The sequence below is a fragment of the Arachis ipaensis genome, chromosome B10 (assembly GCF_000816755.2).
Source record: "Arachis ipaensis cultivar K30076 chromosome B10, Araip1.1, whole genome shotgun sequence".
NCBI lineage: Eukaryota > Viridiplantae > Streptophyta > Magnoliopsida > Fabales > Fabaceae > Arachis > Arachis ipaensis.
In genome coordinates, this window is record NC_029794.2 from 2,782,241 (window position 1) to 2,802,355 (window position 20,115).

The 20,115-nt window shown below is 37.0% G+C and overlaps 1 protein-coding gene and 2 long non-coding RNA genes across 4 annotated transcripts; all 3 read left to right on the forward strand.

Annotated features, from left to right (window-relative positions):
- Nucleotides 3,555-5,336, forward strand: LOC107621994. 2 transcript variants are annotated; one of them, XR_002355939.1, is made up of 3 exons: nt 3,555-3,741; nt 3,834-3,887; nt 5,041-5,336. It is a non-coding gene; the product is annotated as an uncharacterized LOC107621994 (long non-coding RNA). The 2 variants fall into 2 exon arrangements; XR_001616022.2 differs by lacking the exon at nt 5,041-5,336 and adding an exon at nt 3,965-4,049.
- LOC110267953 lies at nt 5,534-11,466 on the forward strand. Its single transcript, XM_021113816.1, has 2 exons — nt 5,534-6,436; nt 11,309-11,466. Exons 1-2 carry the CDS (start codon nt 5,791-5,793, stop codon nt 11,332-11,334), a joined length of 672 nt encoding a protein of 223 aa, XP_020969475.1. The 5' UTR covers nt 5,534-5,790; the 3' UTR covers nt 11,335-11,466.
- LOC107621917 lies at nt 8,933-9,433 on the forward strand. The gene is made up of 3 exons (XR_001615989.2): nt 8,933-9,118; nt 9,211-9,264; nt 9,342-9,433. It is a non-coding gene; the product is annotated as an uncharacterized LOC107621917 (long non-coding RNA).

Genomic DNA, 20,115 nt, shown 5'->3' on the forward strand with positions numbered 1-20,115 from the left:
ATTATATTTATGAAAGATTATTTATATGTAGATTTTATTTTATCATTTTATGATAAAATATATAATAATAACAAAATAGAAATAAATCTATTCATGTCTGTTGTTGAGTATTTTAAATATTATGTTTGTCTTGTTTTGATTTTCTTTCAAATAATTTTATTACGCTAACTATTCATATCATTCTAATTTTACCTACTCACTTTATTCATCCCACTCTTATTGCCATGCACTTATATTTACGTGATCAATTTCATCCAATAGTTATTGTTTATTAAAGTCACACTCTTCTATTTTTTTCTTACTTTAAAATTTCCAATGTTCCTATTTTTTACCTCAATATTTTGTATCAAATGCTTTATTCTATGAACTTTATTTCTTAATTTTCATTGCTTCCAAGACTTATTTTCCTCTTCGTTTAGCCACTCTACTATACTCTTGTTGTCAATATAAAGATTACAATGTCTTCTTCTTTGGCCGGTAATTCCTCCCGAAAAAATTGGAGACTTGTAATAATAATTTCACCATCAGATTTTTCAATAACATTCTCTCCTATAAAATACTTTATCATATCATGAAAATCTTAAAAGTAACCACCAACAATAAAATTATTATAGATAAAAATATATATTTTACATACCCACCAAGATCACATCTCATTAACTTTCTCCATCCTTATTAACCTGAAATTTTTTTATATTTTTACTCTGCTAAATAATTCAAACAATAACAAAAAATAATCTGTACCACTTATTTTTATGAGTAAAATATTAAATTAGTTTCTTAGGTTTGGACGTAATCTTATTTTAGTTTTTAAAGTTTAAAGTGTTTCATTAAATCCAAAAAATTTTTATTTCATATTATAATTATAGACAATATTTCTTATGTTTATAATTAGAAGGCCAAATTAGTTATTTTAAATTATAATGATTTTAAGTCACCAAAAGACAAATTATAATGATTTTATTAAATAAAATTCAACTATAAAAGATTTCATATTATTTTAGTAACTTTATATTGTACTGTTTAGAGAATTGAAGTGGTATTGACAGTATTGTATCTTTGGATATATATGCATACCCTATGTACAAAAAGATGCAGAGTTGCACCCATTCTCTGATTAATATGCGAATCCAGTAATTCTCCGAAGAGTCGTCCACATTCATGCATATCTATAATTAATCCTTGTCAAAATCACTTTTATATTCATAATATTTATGTAAGTTTATGAGTGAAACTCATAATTATATATATATATATATATATAAGTTTTATTAAAATAAGTCTATTTTTAATATTCTATCTCATTGTTAAAATATATTACATGATAAAATAAGTGGTATCATAGAATCAAATAAAAATTATTGTTAATGTTTCGGTCCTTCTAAAAAAGAGGGTCTGCCGGGTCCTTCTAAAAACGGTTCAACTAGGTATCCTTTAAAAATTGTACAACATTCAGCCTTTTATTACAATAATTAAAAAAAATTAAAACAAACACAACTAAAAATTATGAATAGATTTATTGTCTTTTTAAAATTAAATACACATTCAAAATACAATCTAAAAAAACTGAAATTTAAAATTTAAATTTTAAATTTTTGTTTCAGATTTAATATATTTAATTATTAATATATTATAATTTAAATACATATCTAAAAATCAAATTATTCAAAATTCAAAATTTTGATTTTAAAAATATAAAATAAACCTTAAACTATCAAATTATTAATTAAACTCGTACAAAACACTCAAAGAAGCAGAGAAGTCACGTTTGCGCCATGTCGAAAATTCAGAGGCGCACATGGAAAACTCAGAGGTGTACATCGAGAAGTCATCCTCCACTGTCGTTCATCCTCTTCCGCGCTCATCCTCAACGCTGCCTTCCTCCTTTTCGGAGCTCATTTACAACGCTGTCTTTTTAATGTTTAAATTTAAATTTTAGATTTATGATTTTGGATGTGTTTTAAAAATATTTTCTATATAACATCATAATTTTAGATGTGTTACAATTATTTTTTAATGTTTAAATTTAGATTTTAGATTTATGATTTTGGATGTGTTTCAAAAATATTTTCTGTATAACTTCATAATTTTAGATGTGTTACAATTATTTTTTAATGTTTAAATTTAAATTTTAGATTTATGATTTTGGATGTGTTTTAAAAATATTTTTTGTATAACTTAATATTTTAGATGTGTTACAATTGAAAAAGAAACTATAATTGAAAATATTTTAGTTTATGTATATAATTATATTCGACCATTCATAATTGTATTATTAACATTTATATTGTATTATTAAAGTTGACTGGTTTTAGATGTGTTTTAAAAATATTTTGTATAAAATATCATACTATCATATGTATTATAATCGAAAAATAACAACACAATTTTAAATTAATTGTTGATTATATACTTTATTTGCAACAATTTTATTAATAAAATTAAATAAGATCAACCTTGTTTCAATTAAATCAGCAGAGTGTTTTTATGTTTAAATTAAAATATAATTAAAAATGTTGAACATGATATTTCTTAACAAATTACATAAACACATGTGTGAAAAATAATGATACCTTTCACCAATGCAAAATGAGAGAGTGTTTCAGCTAGAAGATGGTGATAGTCTTCACCAATGAAGACGAGATGGAGAATTCAGCTGGGAGCGTCCTTTTTGGTTTGGGATTCACTAATGCGTGTGAATATCCCGTAGAATAAGGAATTTAAAAAATTGTATCTGTTACGTGAAGTTACGAAAGTAAAACAAAGTCACCGTAACCACCAATGAAGTGGGTGAATTTTAAAATTTAAATTTAAATTAAAATCTAATTATAGATATGTATCTACAAAATAGGAACATGTTACACTAAAAAAATAATTAAATATTATTTAAATCTGATTAAAGGCTGATTAAAGGCTGATTAATATTGTACAACTAGCATTTCCCTTCTAAAAAAGAGGGTCAGGCACTACAATAAAATTGAGTATTTGTAACAAAAATTTTGTATCAAATTTAAAATTGTTATAAATTATGATTTTTTTGTAACAATAATTAGTTATTATTACAAACATTTCAATATTTTGTAATAATGTAATTTTTTTTGTTACAAATTATGTTGGCGTATCGAATTGTTGTTTTGTTGCAAAATATTATAATGTTTTGTAACAAAAGATTATATTGTTGCAAAAATTTAAAATATTTTGTAACAAAATATCTATTTGTTTCAAAAGTTCTAAATATTTTGTAACAAAATGCACTATTTTGTAACAAGTTATTTATTTGTCACAAAATTCAAATATTTTTTGTAACTAATAAAAAATTTTCTTTCAACATATTAAATGTAAAACTTTAAATTTTTTAAAATTAACATAATGAANAAATAGGAAAATTAAAAATACAAAACTAGTATCAAAATAGTATAGAGCTCGTCAAAACGAAAATTTTGATACCAATTTCGAAAATTTGGCCCAAAATCGGACCGGAAGGACCGAACCGGTTGAACCGGGGCCCAAACCGAGCCCGTGGGTCCAACCGGACCCAAACACTTAAAGAAGACAGCAGCTCCTTCTTCCCCCATTTGCATGCAACGCAGCAAAACAGATTTGGGGAGAAAGAAGAGCCCCCAAACCCTTAACCTCCTTTGATCCACCATAACTCTTCCGTCCGGGCTCCGATCGCCGCACCGTTCACGGCCACGCGCTCAGCGCGTTGAGCTCTACCTTTCTATCCGAACAATTTCACTGGTAAGCCTCCTATTAAGTTCAAAATCTCTATCCCTCTTTCTTTGGTAAACTTGGAAACCTATGGTGAATCTTGTCCAATTTCTATGTTCTAGGTTCAAGTTAGCTTCCGGAACTTGTGGGCTCAAGCTATTGAGCATATGGGTATGGTAAGAACACCCTAACCCTAGCTCAATCTTGTTTTTGGTAATAGTGGTAATAGTTGGAACATATATATGTGTATTAGGTGTAGTTTAAGAGGGTGTTTATGCATTGGACTTGAATTTGGATTACTTGGAGCTTTGTTGGTGACAAGGCTTACTTTGGGGCTAATTATGAGATGTGGAAGTTATTAATGGTGTGCTCTTATATTTATTTATGATGGATTAGGATTGGTGTTTGTTAATAAGGATGTAGAGTTGTGTTGTGGTGGTATTGCATATGCTGTAACTAATTATGTAATGGTCAGAATTGCATGAAACCAAGTTTGGGCTAAACTTGGGAATATAGGGAACTAAACTGGAAAATTTGGGACCTTTTTGTTAAATATATAATTTATGGCAAATTTTTAAAGTTAGGTTGTTAAATCTGTCCTGCAGCAGAAAAGGTTAAATAGAACAGCAACTTGTTTGTCTTGCTGCGACTTCTACGAGTTGATTTTTGGAGTGAAACTAATTTTGTTATAAAATTTGATTAACTTGCTTTATTGCTCTAAAACTTCAGAATTTTAAGAGTTAAGGATTGGGAGTTGTGAATTTTTGAATATTGGTGGTCAAAACTGAAAAGAAACAGATTTCAGCAAGCTATGCATCAACTTCCAATACTTGTAACTCTTAGAATTGAATAGCAATTGGGTTGAGACTTGTCAGGTTGGCTGGATAACCGACAGATGGGCCCCATCAGCCATAGGACAGGCATGCATCATATGCATTTGTTTGTATTGATTGCTATGCATTTCCTGGGTATGCCTAATTGATATATATTACCTGCTATTTGTTATACTTGCTATTTGTACTATTTGATCATTACTTGTGCGTGAACTTGTTTGGTTGCTTGTTTCTGTTGCATTATGATTGACAGAGGAAATGGAGGAAATGAAAAAATGGTTGGGTATTAGATTAGCATTGAATTTGAGTAAGTTAGGTAGATTTAGAATACCTGCCCCTATTTATGGCTTCTGTTTAGTACTTAAGTTGGATAATTGAATAACGGAGTTCTAGGATTGCCTATGGCATTCTCAGGACCTTATTTATTATACACGTGGCACTTTTACCATGCTGAGAACCTCCGGTTCTCATTCCATATTGTATTGTTGTTTTTCAGATGCAGGTCGAGAGGCTCCTCACTAGGCGTCTGGATCCTGGAAAGTGAAGTAGTCCTTGGGTATATTTTGGTTTTTTATTTGTATATATGTATATATGTATTTAGCTTACTCTCCAAGTAACTTATGTATACTACTCCTCTTAGAGGTTGAGGGAGAGATAGGAGTTTATTTTGGTATTTTGGTATATTTTGGGGATACCTATGTATGTTCATATGTATATATATATATATATCCTCTGGCCAGCCTTAGCTTCGCAGGCTAAGTCAGGGGCTAGTTATGCTGTTCCCTTGGCTTTCCTTTATTCTTTTGCTTAACTTTATCATGTTCCTATTAGGTTTCTTAGCACGCAAGTAATTCTTTCCTGAGCGTTGCGCTTTTTGTTTTGCGATTTTGTTTTACCCGTTTTTCAAGGCTCCTAGTTAAGTATCTTTTCTCTATTATTATATATATATTACTATTCTTAGAGGTCGTAATACCTTACTAACTCAGTCTTATGACTTAAGCATAAGATTAAGTATGGTAGGGTGTTACATTATGGTATCAGAGCAGTTCGTTCCTATAGAGCCTGAGGGACGGACTGATTATGCCTCTGGGCATACTCTGGGTGTCTATACATGCTATTTAGGGTATCTAACTGATATATGAGGCATGAATGCTCATGAGCATGCATTTGGGACTTTGAAATACTAAACTAGAGATATTGAGACTGATCACCTTGATATCACTTGTTTGGTGTGAACAGGAACCAAATGGCATCTCGTGGGCGCGGTCGTGAGCGTAATCGAGGTCAAAGACGGCGAGCTAATGAGGTAACCATACCAATAGATAGTTTGACCGATATCATGACTGCAATGACGAGTGTTGCTGCTGCCATTGGTACTGTTGCTGTCGCGACCATCCGAGTAATGGATGGGATGCAACCACAAGCTGGAACTGGCAACAATGATGATAATGAATATGAAGGTGGACATAATGCTCCGAATACAAGGGTACCACTGAGTTATCTGGAGCAGGTTAACGTGGGTCAGGCAACGGGAGAAAGCTCAAGGAGGGCTGAGGTAGCAAGAAGTGATCACCGAGAACCCTTCACAAAGAAAAAGGGAAAGATTACACCGAGGAGCCAAATTTTCAAAAAGAATCGCTTTGTCGCTTCACATTCTCAGCGCTGGAGCACTGACCGAAGGAACGATAACCGTCTGGATCCGAATGCTGAAGGGAAAACTAGTACTCAACTGGATAATTTAAGGTGCCCAAGGTGCAAGAAGTACCATCCAAACAGACCGTGCAGGGCCGGATTAGGCGTATGTTACAAGTGCGGGAGACCATGGCATATGTCTTGGAATTGTCCATACAAAGAAAATCGGGATGCAACTGAATTTAATTCTCATAGCCGAGGTAATTTTAAACCATCAGTTGAATTTCTAATTTCCTTGCATACAGTTAATATGTAATACTCATTCGTGATGTATGACAAGTTTCAGTAATCATGAGGTCCAAGTCGATAATTAGTCAAAAACTATTGGTTATTGAGACGGAGTGACACTTAGCTACCTTAGAGGGGTGGTTAGACTTTTGAAGGAGAGAAGAAGGAAGAGAACGGTAGGAAACCTTATGCAGAGAGAGTGTGCTAACGAATCTTCGCGATTTGATCTAATCCTTCTTTTGAAACCTACATTGACATTCGATCCGGAGCTCTTCCTAAATAGCTTGACTACCTTTCTAACTTTACTCCTTGTGCGAATGAATATTGTTTCTTCCAGGATGAGTCTGAGCTTGTCTTGGTATAAGCGCGTAATCCTTGAATCTTGTATGCTCGCTATTACTAGAGTTGCCCCTATTCGCAAACCATGTTCTTCAGAATCAGCTGAGACTTCTTTGACTCTGTACGCTCTATTCTTCCTACAAAAGGTCTCTAATTTGAACTCTTTTCTTGAGATGCACCCAAGTTCCTCTCCTTGTGTATTCCATTATTTCGGTATAATCCTGATTAACCGTGTACAAGATTTCCTTTCTGACTCATTACGAACACCGTTTGTATTGCTCATTCATTTTTCGAGCTTAATGTTCTTTTGAAAATTAACTTGAGCCTATATTAGTATCACGTATAAAATATAGTTATGACTGTGGAGATGTTGGTTCCTTAAGAGCATGACTTTTGGATACGGAAGATGAAGCAGGTAAGCGTGCGCCGTCAAAAAGAGTTTTGGAGCTTTAAATTCTTGTCGACCACAAAGCCTATGATTAGTTTAATGCGCTAGAAATACACCGGTTACATAGATACCTGAATATGAAGAGAGCTTTCAAACTCCAAGAGAAGGATTAACCCCAAATCCAGTAATTAGAATACCCGAACTTATTTAACAACTCGGAATTAGTGCGATACATTACCAGAGGGGTTTAGGATACGTGTAAATACAACATCGTGAAGTGGTAACGGATGCCCTGAGTAAGAAGTTTCTGGAGAAATGCTTGGATATAAATTTCGAAGAAAGAAAGGCTAGATAAGTTGGAACTTTAAATTGAATATTAAGGATATAGCTAAAGGAGTCAAACTAAATCTATTGCGGTTTTAAAACATAGCAAAGACGAAATGCAGGAAGCGTGAGGGGACGATAAAGACCTACCGAGGATGTCGAAGTCTGGCAAACGAAAGGGAACTAAGAAAAGATTTATATGTTTAATGTCGAAAGAGAGATTGTAAAGTCAAAGACTTAAGGAGTGCAATAACGGTGATAAGGGGCTACTAAGAGTACTGAAACCGGTTGAATCCAGAAGACACCAAGAGAGGGTTATGTGTTGAGGTCGAAAGTTGAAAAAAGAAACTGTTGTTCGAAGCTTACAAGAGAAAATTTTCAAAGTTACCTTGAGATTTCTAAAACCTACCACGAATCAAAGAAGATATTTTGAGCAGACAGAAATGAAGAACGAGGTGGAAATCTATGTGATTACAAGTTTGACGTATGAGAAAGAAATGAGAGACCACCAGAAATCATTCGAAATGCCACAGCTGTCGAAGGTTCTACATTAAAGGTAAAAGGGAATAGCTATCGATTTCGTAATAGATTGCCAAGGTCTAAGACAAAAGGTGATACTATTAGGGAATCGTGGATCAAGTGATCAAGTCCGTTTTGCCCATCGGAGCAAACTACTTATTAGGAATACCAACGAGACTATACATCAGGGAGAAGGTGAGACTCTACAGTATGCTAAACAGCCTTGAATTAATTGGAAACTGGAACATCAAATGTCTTAATTCCTGAATTTGATAGCCGAGACAACAAAGGAAAAGTTACGCAAATTTGAGTAAAGATTCTCATTATGGGAGCCGACAAAAGAGATAGGCAGATCTAAGAAGTTAAATCCCGCCAAGTTAGCCTATTTCAAATTTTGGAGAGTATTGATGGTCAGTGGCGTGCCAAATAGTTTTTGTCGCACCTTTCGAACCTATTCCAACATACTCCGTATATCGTAACTTCTGAAGCATGCCTCTAAATCAAATTCATGTCTTACAACCTAAGCCAGCTTAAATGAAAGGAGATGGACGTATCGAGTGACGAAGTCGGTTTCAAGAAACTCTGAATATGCCAAAGGACTACCCACACCTCTTTTCAGATAATTGAATCTGAATTTTGAGGGCAAAATTCCTAATTTGGTGGGTAGAATGTAAACCCCGCTAAAATCGGAAAATAATTAGTCAATAAATCAAATTTTAAATAGAAAAATTAAAAATACAAAACTAGTATCAAAATAGGATAGAGCTCGTCAAAACGAAAATTTTGATACCAATTTCGAAAATTTGGCCCAAAATCGGACCGGAAGGACCGAACCGGTTGAACCGGAGCCCAAACCGAGCTCGTGGGTCCAACCGGACCCAAACACTTAAAGAAGACAGCAGCTCCTTCTTCCCCCATTTGCATGCAACGCAGCAAAACAGATTTGGGGAGAAAGAAGAGCCCCCAAACCCTTAACCTCCTTTGATCCACCATAACTCTTCCGTCCGGGCTCCGATCGCCGCACCGTTCACGGCCACGCGCTCAGCGCGTTGAGCTCTACCTTTCTATCCGAATAATTTCACTGGTAAGCCTCCTATTAAGTTCAAAATCCCTATCCCTCTTTCTTTGGTAAACTTAGAAACCTATGGTGAATCTTGTCCAATTTCTATGTTCTAGGTTCAAGTTAGCTTCCGGAACTTGTGGGCTCAAGCTATTGAGCATATGGGTATGGTAAGAACACCCTAACCCTAGCTCAATCTTGTTTTTGGTAATAGAAAACTGAATTGAAACATATATATGTGTATTAGGTGTAGTTTAAGAGGGTGTTTATGCATTGGACTTGAATTTGGATTACTTGGAGCTTTGTTGGTGACAAGGCTTACTTTGGGGCTATTTGATTTAATTATGTAATGGTCAGAATTGCATGAGACCAAGTTTGGGCTAAACTTGGGAATATAGGGAACTAAACTGGAAAATTTGGGACCTTTTTGTTAAATATACAATTTATGGCAAATTTTTAAAGTTAGATTGTTAAATCTGTCCTGCAGCAGAAAAGGTTAAATAGAACAGCAACTTGTTTGTCTTGCTGCGACTTCTACGAGTTGATTTTTGGAGTGAAACTAATTTTGTTATAAAATTTGATTAACTTGCTTTATTGCTCTAAAACTTCAGAATTTTGAGAGTTAAGGATTGGGAGTTGTGAATTTTTGAATATTGGTGGTCAAAACTGAAAAGAAACAGATTTCAGCAAGCTATGCATCAACTTCCAATACTTGTAACTCTTAGAATTGAATAGCAATTGGGTTGCAACCAAGACACAGTTATTTCTGGATGATCTAGGAGTTTCCAAATCAAAATTTAGCTTAATTGGAGTTTTGTAATAAAAGTTATTCAAATTGAAAGGTACTAAGCTTGTTGGTTTCAAAAACAGATTTTGACTCATTTTTACTTAACTTCCAGGTAATGTAACTTCTTTATTAAAAATGATATTAACTCAGAACCAATTGAGAAAGAAACCTGGATGAGTGAAGTGTAACTACATTAATTTTTAAAGTCATTGGATTTAACTTGAATTTTATATTGAATTTTGAATATCACATGCTGCTACTGTTTTTCTGGTTTTATGCACTGCAGAGCAGTCACGGTTTTTCCTTTATTCCTGAGACTAGAGAAATTAGAAAACTATGATCTTTAGTTTTTTTTAGAAATATTATTTCAATATGAACGCCTGGACATAAAGTTTATGCAATTCCGATTTCATTTGCTATATTAGAAACAGAAAAGAAAATAGAGTGTCGAGAATGTCTTAGTGATAGTCATGGGTCCGAGAAGTCAAAGATTAATCTTCGTATTACGTGAATGATTTAATGTTAGATTTGGGTTGATTTTAAGATTAATCGATATTAAAAAGGTTGAGAAGAGGTTGGTAAATGGTTTGGTCAGGACCCGGAAAGGGTAAACGTAATGAATTATAAGGGAATGATGATGAAAAATGTGAAAGGGAAGTTGTTGATAAAAGAAGTTAACCTACCATGGCTTGATGAATGATTAAATAATGATTATGATTATGAAATGGCTTATGAATGATGATATCTGAGATACGAGTTTCCCTGGGTAAAAACCGTGGCTCGCCACCACGTGTTCCAGGTTGATTCTCGATACTCTGTTAACCCTACGTCGTCAGGGTGACCGGGCACGTATAAATTCCCGGGTATGGATAACCCCCATTGAGTGATTTATATGATGATTGAATGTGAACTCTATGCATAGACTCTTGGGGATGCGCGACGGGGGACAATCTAAGGTTTTCAGACTTGTCGGGTTGGCTGGATAACCGACAGATGGGCCCCATCAGCCATAGGACAGGCATGCATCATATGCATTTGTTTGTATTGATTGCTATGCATTTCCTGGGTATGCCTAATTGATATATATTACCTGCTATTTGTTATACTTGCTATTTGTACTATTTGATCATTACTTGTGCGTGAACTTGTTTGGTTGCTTGTTTCTGTTGCATTATGATTGACGGAGGAAATGGAGGAAATGGAGAAATGGTTGGGTATTAGATTAGCATTGAATTTGAGTAAGTTAGGTAGATTTAGAATACCTGCCCCTATTTATGGCTTCTGTTTAGTACTTAAGTTGGATAATTGAATAACGGAGTTCTAGGATTGCCTATGGCATTCTCAGGACCTTATTTATTATACACGTGGCACTTTTACCATGCTGAGAACCTCCGGTTCTCATTCCATATTGTATTGTTGTTTTTCAGATGCAGGTCGAGAGGCTCCTCACTAAGCGTCTGGATCTTGGAAAGCGAAGTAGTCCTTGGGTATATTTTGGTTTTTTATTTGTATATATGTATATATGTATTTAGCTTACTCTCCAAGTAACTTATGTATACTGCTCCTCTTAGAGGTTGAGGGAGAGATAGGACCTAACCTAATTTCACAAAACATAAACGCATATACGTCTAAAAAGGGGAAGAAAAGAAACAGGGGAGAATCTGAGCAAGGGGAGCTCGAAGGGGGGAAATCAGAGAATAAGAAGAAGAGGAAAGGGAAGGAGGGAGACAACGCCGGCAGGTTGGGTGCTGCCGTTGCCGTCGCTATCGCATGGAAGGTGAGAGAGGGGGGCCGAAGCTGTCACACGAGAGAGGGGTAAGATGCTGTCCGCGCCGCTGTGTTTCCACCACTGTCAATCCATTGCCGCCGCTGCTAGGGCTTATTGTGGAGAACGTCGCGTTCTATTCTGTCGCCATTGAGGGAGTCGCCACCGCTGTGCTCTGGCCATTGCCGCTGCTATTCCATGCAAAAGGAAGAGAAGCGATGAGACGCACGAGACGCACAGGAGACAGAGAAGCAGAAACGCAACAAGGAGGGGAAGAATAAGATCCGTCCTCGCGTCATCCTGCCCCACCGTCACTGCTGCCGTTGATTAGGGTCAAAACCGTTACAGTTGCGTCCTATTCCCATCGATAGAGCTGCCGTGGGAATCGCTGCTTCAACTCCAATTCCTCCTTTCTTGAATTCGTAAGCTTTAATCCTTGCTCTGCTTCCATCTTTTTCCTTAGTCTCTTTCTGTTATGAGTAAGAAAACCTATGTCTTTGTTTAGTACTGCTACTCTATTTTTCCTGTTTGCTGCTAGAACCATCATAGGGGATAGTGTTGATGCCATTAGGAAACTGTTAAAGCTACTGTTGATGAGTCTGATATTGCTACTTCAATTCTGGTGTGTTCTTTTCCTTGATTACAGTCCATTTTCACATTCGGTTGTCACTACCACGCTTGTGTTGAATTAATTCTAGTATATGCCATATTTTGAATTTTCCAGGGTTGTGTTCATTTTCCATTCTTATTCAATTTGAATTCTCTGTTCTGCTGTAACTATCATTACCTTCGTGGAAAGTGCTGCTGCTGTTGTGAGTTCAGACTAAGTGAAATTGTTACATTAAATAATACGCTTGCGACATCAAGGTAGGGGGTTTAATTTTAAATGGTTTTAATTTAAGAATGCCTATAAAGCTTATCAAATAACTACAAATAGGTTTAATTGTTGTGAGTAATTGATTGATTAAATAAATGTTAAATTGTGACCGTGAAAATATAATTGGAATTGTTGATTTAGTGATATTGATGGATCATGAATTGTTTGACAAATAATTACAGTGAAATCTGAATTTTGGTGGATTACATTGGATTATTGATTGCCGTTAAGCTGGTTGATTGATATATTGTAATGATGGTGAACTTGATTGATGGTTGATTTGGAATTGATTTTAAGAGGTATTAAGGGAGTTGATTCTTTGGCTTTATTCGGGGTTAGGTTTCTTCTACCTCCTCTGTTTGGCTTCGGCACCTTGAATGCTTCTTTTGATTGCTTTTCATTCACACTGTTTATTTCATCAAGATTACTACTTTATCTCATCTGTTATTTTCCTCAAAAGTATTTATGAATAAGTTCAAACCATATCCTGTAATTCATGGCTCATTTTACATGGACAATCTAATTTTGAATATGATATAAGCCAGACCAGATTGATAAAGAAAGTTACTAAGCATTTATCTATCACCAACATAGTAATATCCTCCTTTTTCTTTTTTTTTTTCTTCGGTTCACATTTCTTTTCCTTTATTCTCATTGATTATACCTATTGCAGGTAGGAGCTATGTTGGGGGATGCCTTTCTTCACCAGTTACCGCACACATTTGGTATGAAATGCTACACAATCTGTCTTCAATATAGTTGATGCCTGAATTTTAACAAAATAAGTTTACTCATTAGGCAAATTCACTGCTCTTTTGAAAATACATTCTTAAAAACTCTATTCGGCATCCCCTCACTCCAATTGAAAATTTAGAAGAAAAAGGAGGAAATTACTTGAAAGAAATTTTTGCTTTCACTATGAATGTATCTCTTAACTTCATTTAATTTTAGTGCTTAAGCAATATTTTAATGCTTTATGTGAGTTTAAATCTTATAATTGCTAGTTTTTCATTATCTGATATCATTGGGAGAACTTATATTTCTCTCTCTAGTATATGTGGTGTGTGTATCTCTCTCTTCCTTTATTATTATTATTATTTTTGAACTGGTGCTGACCCTACAACATTGATAGTTTCCAAGCTTTGTTAGTTTGGTTAATAATGTTATGAAAGTGTAAAAATTCTAATTTTTTGTTTCGATTTTTTTCATTTACAAGAGTGCTAAAATGGTGACAATATGTGAAGGTTGTAGAAGGTTTAGAGAAGGGAGTTGAATCTATGACCTTCTTCTACTTTAATGAAATAACCCTTTAATTACAAACTTTCAATCTGATTCTGTTTGAACTCAGCAGCAAAAAATTTATGCGACAATTTCATTTTATCTCATGAATATCAGAAAATAGAACAGAGAAGGGAAGAGAGAAGCTGACACCATTATGTATCCTGGTTCAGTTGCCTTGTGCAATGCAACCTACATCTAGTCTCCACCACAACAGTGGTGGAATTTCCACTATAGTTAAAGTATTACATACACCAATTGTACAGGATTGACACAATCCTTCCCCTCTCAAGTTCTAACCTAACTTGACTTGGCTATGCTAATACCTAACTATTCACTCTTAGTGCTTACCCAACTAAGAAAGGGGTACCTCACTGGTACAAGATACACAACACAAGAAACAATCTAAAGAAATCTGAAATCACTCTAGACTTTTCACTCAAGTGTATCTCCCAGCCTTTTATCACTCTTTGGCTTTTTCATAAGCTCTCTCTTTCAGCCTTTTACCACTCAAAAAATTACAGAAAGATATACATTGAAATTAAAATTACAATCTGTAAAACATGAAGGGGATTGATGCTTCAACAGCCTTAATTGCTATAGGTTGAACCCGATTCACTTGACTCTGATTTAGTTCCTCATTCTGGTGGAATGACTCTTTAACTAGAGAACACTGTCCAAGTTGATGGAATCTTTAGAGAAAACTTCTTGGAACAAAAAATTCAAACCCTAGTTCTCTATCTTTACCTTCAGAAGCATGAACAATTTTCTTTTGTATCTCCTTGCATGTTGTTGAGATACTCTCTTCCAGGTCAACTCCTCGAGCTGTGTGCTACCAGCTTACCTTTTCACTTTCTTTCATTAATCCTCAATTTAGGAATCTCGGAACAGACCCTTTTTTCTTGACTAAATGCATCAGAATAGCAAAGATGAAAGATGTTCAATGGTAAACCCAGATCTGAACTCCTGAGCTACAACTTTGTCCCCAAGAAATAATTTTGGCCTTTGATTCACTACAGTGATTATCAGAAATCACTTTCTCCATTTATCCCAAATTGGAGTAGCAGAGAGTTTGAGAAGAAGGGAAGAAAGTAAAATGCATGCAAAGGGAAATAAATCACCTTTAACTTCCGACTTAGCTTGAATTGGTTTGATTTGGGTGATTAGACCTTTGCCTTTTGGATTAAACTTTCTCTTTCTTTCTTTTATGGTGAAAAACTTATGAGCGAAGCTTTCTCTCTCTTTTCTTTGAGTCTGACCGAATGAAGGTGAACGTTGGTTTTGGAGGTAGCAACTTGGAGGGATCAGCTTGAGAGAAATGCATTTGGCTTGGATTTTGTTCACTTACCACTCAGCCCGTTTGATTTTTTTGTTATTTTCATTTTGGGCTTTGTTTGTAAGTGTTGCACATTATGGGAGCTTCTGATTTTTATTCCATTTATTTGGGCTACTGCTACATTAAATTTTGACCTGCATCATTTAAACAAAATGATCAAAACTAATTAAACACAATAATGAACTAATTGGATTATTAGCCTAATAAAATAATATTTGTCATCATCAATTTAAATTAGTTGATTTCTTAACTCAACAACATGCTACCTAAAGGACTCAAGAATATTTTGATTCATAGAGACACTAATCTATGTTAGACTTTTAACTTTTGGTTAAACTTGTGTAAAAAATATAACTTGTAGAACAAATCAATGTAGTCACTAATATTATTTTGTTTTGAAACAATTTTAGTTAAATAAAGCATGTTTGAATTATCTATATTTTTACATATTATACAGATATTGACTTGCTCAGTAAAATAATTAATATATCATTTAATTAAAAAATTAATTTGGTAAATTATACATGCAATTTGTATTAAAAAAATTTGTTAAAAAATAAATACTGTGCTTTTATAACTAAAAAAAAATTTTACAAAATCAAGTTATATTTTGTAACAAAATTTTATGATAGGAAAAAATATAATGTCACCAAAAATATTTTGAAGATCAAGATTTGTTATCACTTTTGTAACGAATTTTGGTTTTTTTATAAAAAAATTTGTTACAAAATATTACTTTGAATTGTAACAGTTTCATTTTTTGTTACAAAAATTTTTTGTAACAGGACATATTACAACGACCATTTTTTTGTTACAAATTCCTTTTGTTTCAAAATTTTAATTTTTTGTAACAATTTTTTTGTTACAAATATTGCCTTTTCTTGTAGTGGGGAGGGCCCTACCCCTCCCCTAAGTACGTCACCTACTCTAACCCTATAGCCGCCTCTTGTACGGACACTAACTTGAGCGTTGGAATCCTTGCAGGTGGCTCTCCACCCCCCCCCACTCCATCACACTTCGTCAGCTCCGAAGAGCCTCGTCCTTTTCATCCCCAGAGCTCATCCGGGCCAAACATCCAACGACCCACCGATCCTCAACATCCATTGGACCAGACCCATTCCGGACCCGAGCAACCGAATATTGGCACCGTCTGTGGGAACCTGGATTGGCGGCGTTTTTCTTGCACTCGGACGAGCTCTGCAAAGAAGGAGGAGCTCGCCTGAGGAGCAGGGTGAGCTCTGTAGGCGCCTCATGTGAGCTGTCGAGACTCGTGACGCAAAGAGAAAACCAACACTCCCGATCTCCTGAAAGGCATCCTTTTGGGAGAACGGGAGATGACAACTCAAAGATCATGCACGAACTCAGGCACAGGGTGCAGAATCTTGAACGCGAACTAGCGGCACGAGACCGATACCGCCCCTCCCGAAGCAGGGCACGCGCCCAAGCTTGTCCCGCAACCGTTCCCCCACCAGGAGGTCGGAAGGTCGCGAGAGAAACTGTGAGGGAAATGACGGGCGAACTGAAACCAATGCTCGAACTCGCTCTCACACTCCCGAGAGAACGGAGGGACACGGGAAAACCTGGGGAAACGGAGGAAGGAAAAAAGGGGCCCAGTCATTATGGGAGTAACCCCTTTTCACCCCTCCATCCTTCAGGTTCGGTTGCCGAAACACTTCGACAAAGCAACGGACATGAAGTACGACGGACCAAGGACCCTCAAGAACATCTCACGGATTTTGAGGCCAGAATGAACCTCGAGGGGGTGGACGATGCGGTGAGATGCCTGACGATCCATTGGTTCAATGCACTGTCGCAAGAGTCCATTACGGCGCAGCTTCTTAGCGCGGTTCACCACATGCATCGCCAAGGCTAAACACCCGATTAACCTGCTAGGGGTCACACAAAGGGCTGGCGAACTGACCAAGAAGTTCTTGGATAGCTTTAATGTCGAGTGTCTGGAGATTGACGGCCTGACAGATTCAGTAGCCAACCTGTGTTTGACAAACGGTCTACTAAATGAGGATTTTAGGAAGCACCTCACCACTAAGTCTGTTTGCACAATGCAAGAAATTCAGAATGTAGCGAGAGAATACATCAATGATGAGGAAGTTAGCCAAGTAGTGGTAGCCAACAAACGGCAGCCGACTAACCCTCCTCCTCGCCAACCCGACTACTCGAAAAAACAAAGAGAGGCCCCCAGCGAAGGGGCATCGACAAAACAGCCAAAACCATTTCCTCAGGTGGGAAAGTTCACGAATTATACCCTTCCCCCCTCACAGCCCCTATAACGGAGGTGTACCAACAAATCGCGAACAAGGGGATCCTATCAAAGCCTCGGTAGTTGAAGGACATGATAGGCGGGAACAAGATCTTGTACTGCGACTACCACAAAAGCTTTCGCCACAAGACTCAGGACTGTTTTGACCTGAAAGATGCCCAAGAGCAAGCTATTTGTGAGGGGAAGCTAACTGAATTCTCCCAATTCATAAGGGAACCGACAAGATGGGAGCACAAATGATCCGAGGAGGATCAAGCCGGGCCGTGAAACAAAAGCAAGGGACCACAGGGAACACGTACGACGCCCCTACGGTAGTTGTCAACGTAGTGGTAGGGCAGGACATCCCCTCCAAGTCTAAGTCGGCAACAAGGAAAGACGTCAAAATCTTGGCCGTGTCATCAGGAAACCTAGGGACCCAATCCAGGGCCCCCTAGGATATCCTACGGCCTAGAGGATCAATGGTTACTGACCTCTCGGAGAACCCACCCATGGTGATTACGGCAAGGATTGGCACAAGCCTAGTCAAAAAAATCCTCGTTGACACGAAGGTTGACTCTAATATCATGTTCAAGAACATATTTGATGTCTTGGGGCTCAGGGAAGTTGATCTCAAGGTCTACCTACACGGGGTCATAGGCCTTGGGGACAACTACATAAAGCCCGACCGAGTAATTACCCTCCCAGTCTATGTAGGGTCGGCCGAAGGAAAGAAGTCGGGGATGCCGGAGTTCGTCGTCTTAAAAGACTCCACAGCCTACAACGTCATCCTGGGAAGGAAGACAATCAATGAGTTCTCAGCTGTGATATGCACTAAGTTTTTGGTTATGAAATTCGTCACAGAGGACGGAGCTGTCAGATCCATAAGGGGAGATATAAAAATGGTCGTCCGCATGCGACAACGCCAGCATTTCCCTGAGGAAGAAGTCAAAAGAGGCTTCCAGTGTCTTTCTAGCTGACCTAGATGCAAGGATAGACGACAACCCAAGGCCAGATCCCCAGGGGGACCTAGAGAAGTTTCGAGTTGGGGACGCGGAGAAAAAAAATTACCTTTGTGAATAGAAACCTCACCCCACAACTTAATGAAGCCTCTTGTAGAGGCTATTAGAGAAAACGGTGACCTCTTCGCTTGGACCCTGGCTGACATGCCGGGGGTGGACCCCGAATTCATGTATCACCGGCTCGCCGTAAAACCAGATGCTAAGCCCATAGTGCAGCGGAAGAGGAAAATGTCACAGGAAAGAGCTAACGAGGTGGCCAGGCAGAAGGCCAGCCTGTTAGATGCTGGGTTCATAAGAGAGCTCGAGTACTCGACATGGTTGTCCAATGTAGTTCTCGTCAAGAAAGCCAACGTGAAGTGGAGGATGTGTGTCGACTACTCGGACCTCAACAAGGTCTACCCCCAAAGACTTTTTTCCCCTTCCAAACATCAATGCCCTGGTTAACGCAGCAGCGGGGTACCGTTTTCTGAGTTTCATGGACGCTTACTCTGGGTACAACTAAATGCCCATGCACCGACCTGACGAGGAGAAGATGGCATTTATAATGCCAACTGGTACTTACTGTTACAAAGTGATGCTATTTGGACTAAAAAATGCTGGGACAACCTACCAAAAGATGATGAACAAAGTTTTTAGTGATCTCATCGGTAAATCAGTTGAAGTTTATGTCGACGACATCCTAGTAAACGCACCCTAAGTTCCAAATAGAACCAATCCACCCTTTTCGAAGCCTAACATGGCTTCTCGAAACTAGAACAGGCCTCCTCGCAGCCTCTCCCGTAAGTCCCCATTTTCCCCTTTCATCTAATTTCAAAATCGATTTCATTGTTTTCAATTTTATTCACTGACCGTGATAATAATTTTCGTTTTAGAAGAAGGTGGGTTCAGAAGAATTATTCTCGGATAAGCGTCCAAGGATCAGAGCTGACAAGATGGAGAGACAAAGAGCCACTGGAGGCAGGATAAGGACGCGATTCATCCGTTAACAACCGCATGGATGCCGGAAGCGCCGAGCCCTCTGAGTGTGGCACCATTGACTTCACTAAGGAGAACGTAGAGGCGTTGTTGAACAACGTTCTCCGTCTTCCTTGGTGAAATCAATGGTGCCACACTCATCCTGTTCTCTTTATAAATACTGTGCTATATTCTAGAAAAGATAGTCGTTGATAAACTGGTCAAATATGTCAGGCAAAAATATTTCTCTCTTGGAGTATTCCTCACTTGATTTAATAATGCTAGTCAGTTATTTGATTCCTGGTGATTCCCTCATTGTTATTTATTTATCATTTTTTTTTGAAACTGTTGAGTTTTGCAAAGGAATGAAGGAATACAATTTAACTCTGCAGCAGGACAAGAGGCGGCTTCGGTTAGATCTTGATGAAGCTAAAGAGGCACAGAGAAAACTTGAAACAGAAAAAGCGACTGCTGTTGGAAGCCTTAGCCTTGCTAGAGGTCTGCAGAATGAGTTGGCGACTCTTAAAGTAAGTTTTTTTCAGTCTGATCTTTCTTTTTTTCACTTGCTAATGCAGTTCTGCTGTTTTCTGTGCTAGCATAGTTCTTCATGATGGCACTGGAATTCAACTTGTACTCTGATTCCTAACATGTCATAAAATTTTATTGTGAAAATAGAAAATACTTTTGATTTAGAGCATTATGCTGTTACGTGCTTTTCAATTATTGGCATTAGTTTCCAGTTGTTATT

Bases quoted from the DNA above. Each gene is read 5' to 3' on its own strand.
- LOC110267953 (XM_021113816.1), top strand. From the start codon at position 5,791: ATGGCATCTCGTGGGCGCGGTCGTGAGCGTAATCGAGGTCAAAGACGG. The intron at 6,437-11,308 runs GTAATTTTAAAC...GTTGTTTTTCAG, and splicing joins ATTTAATTCTCATAGCCGAG to ATGCAGGTCGAGAGGCTCCT.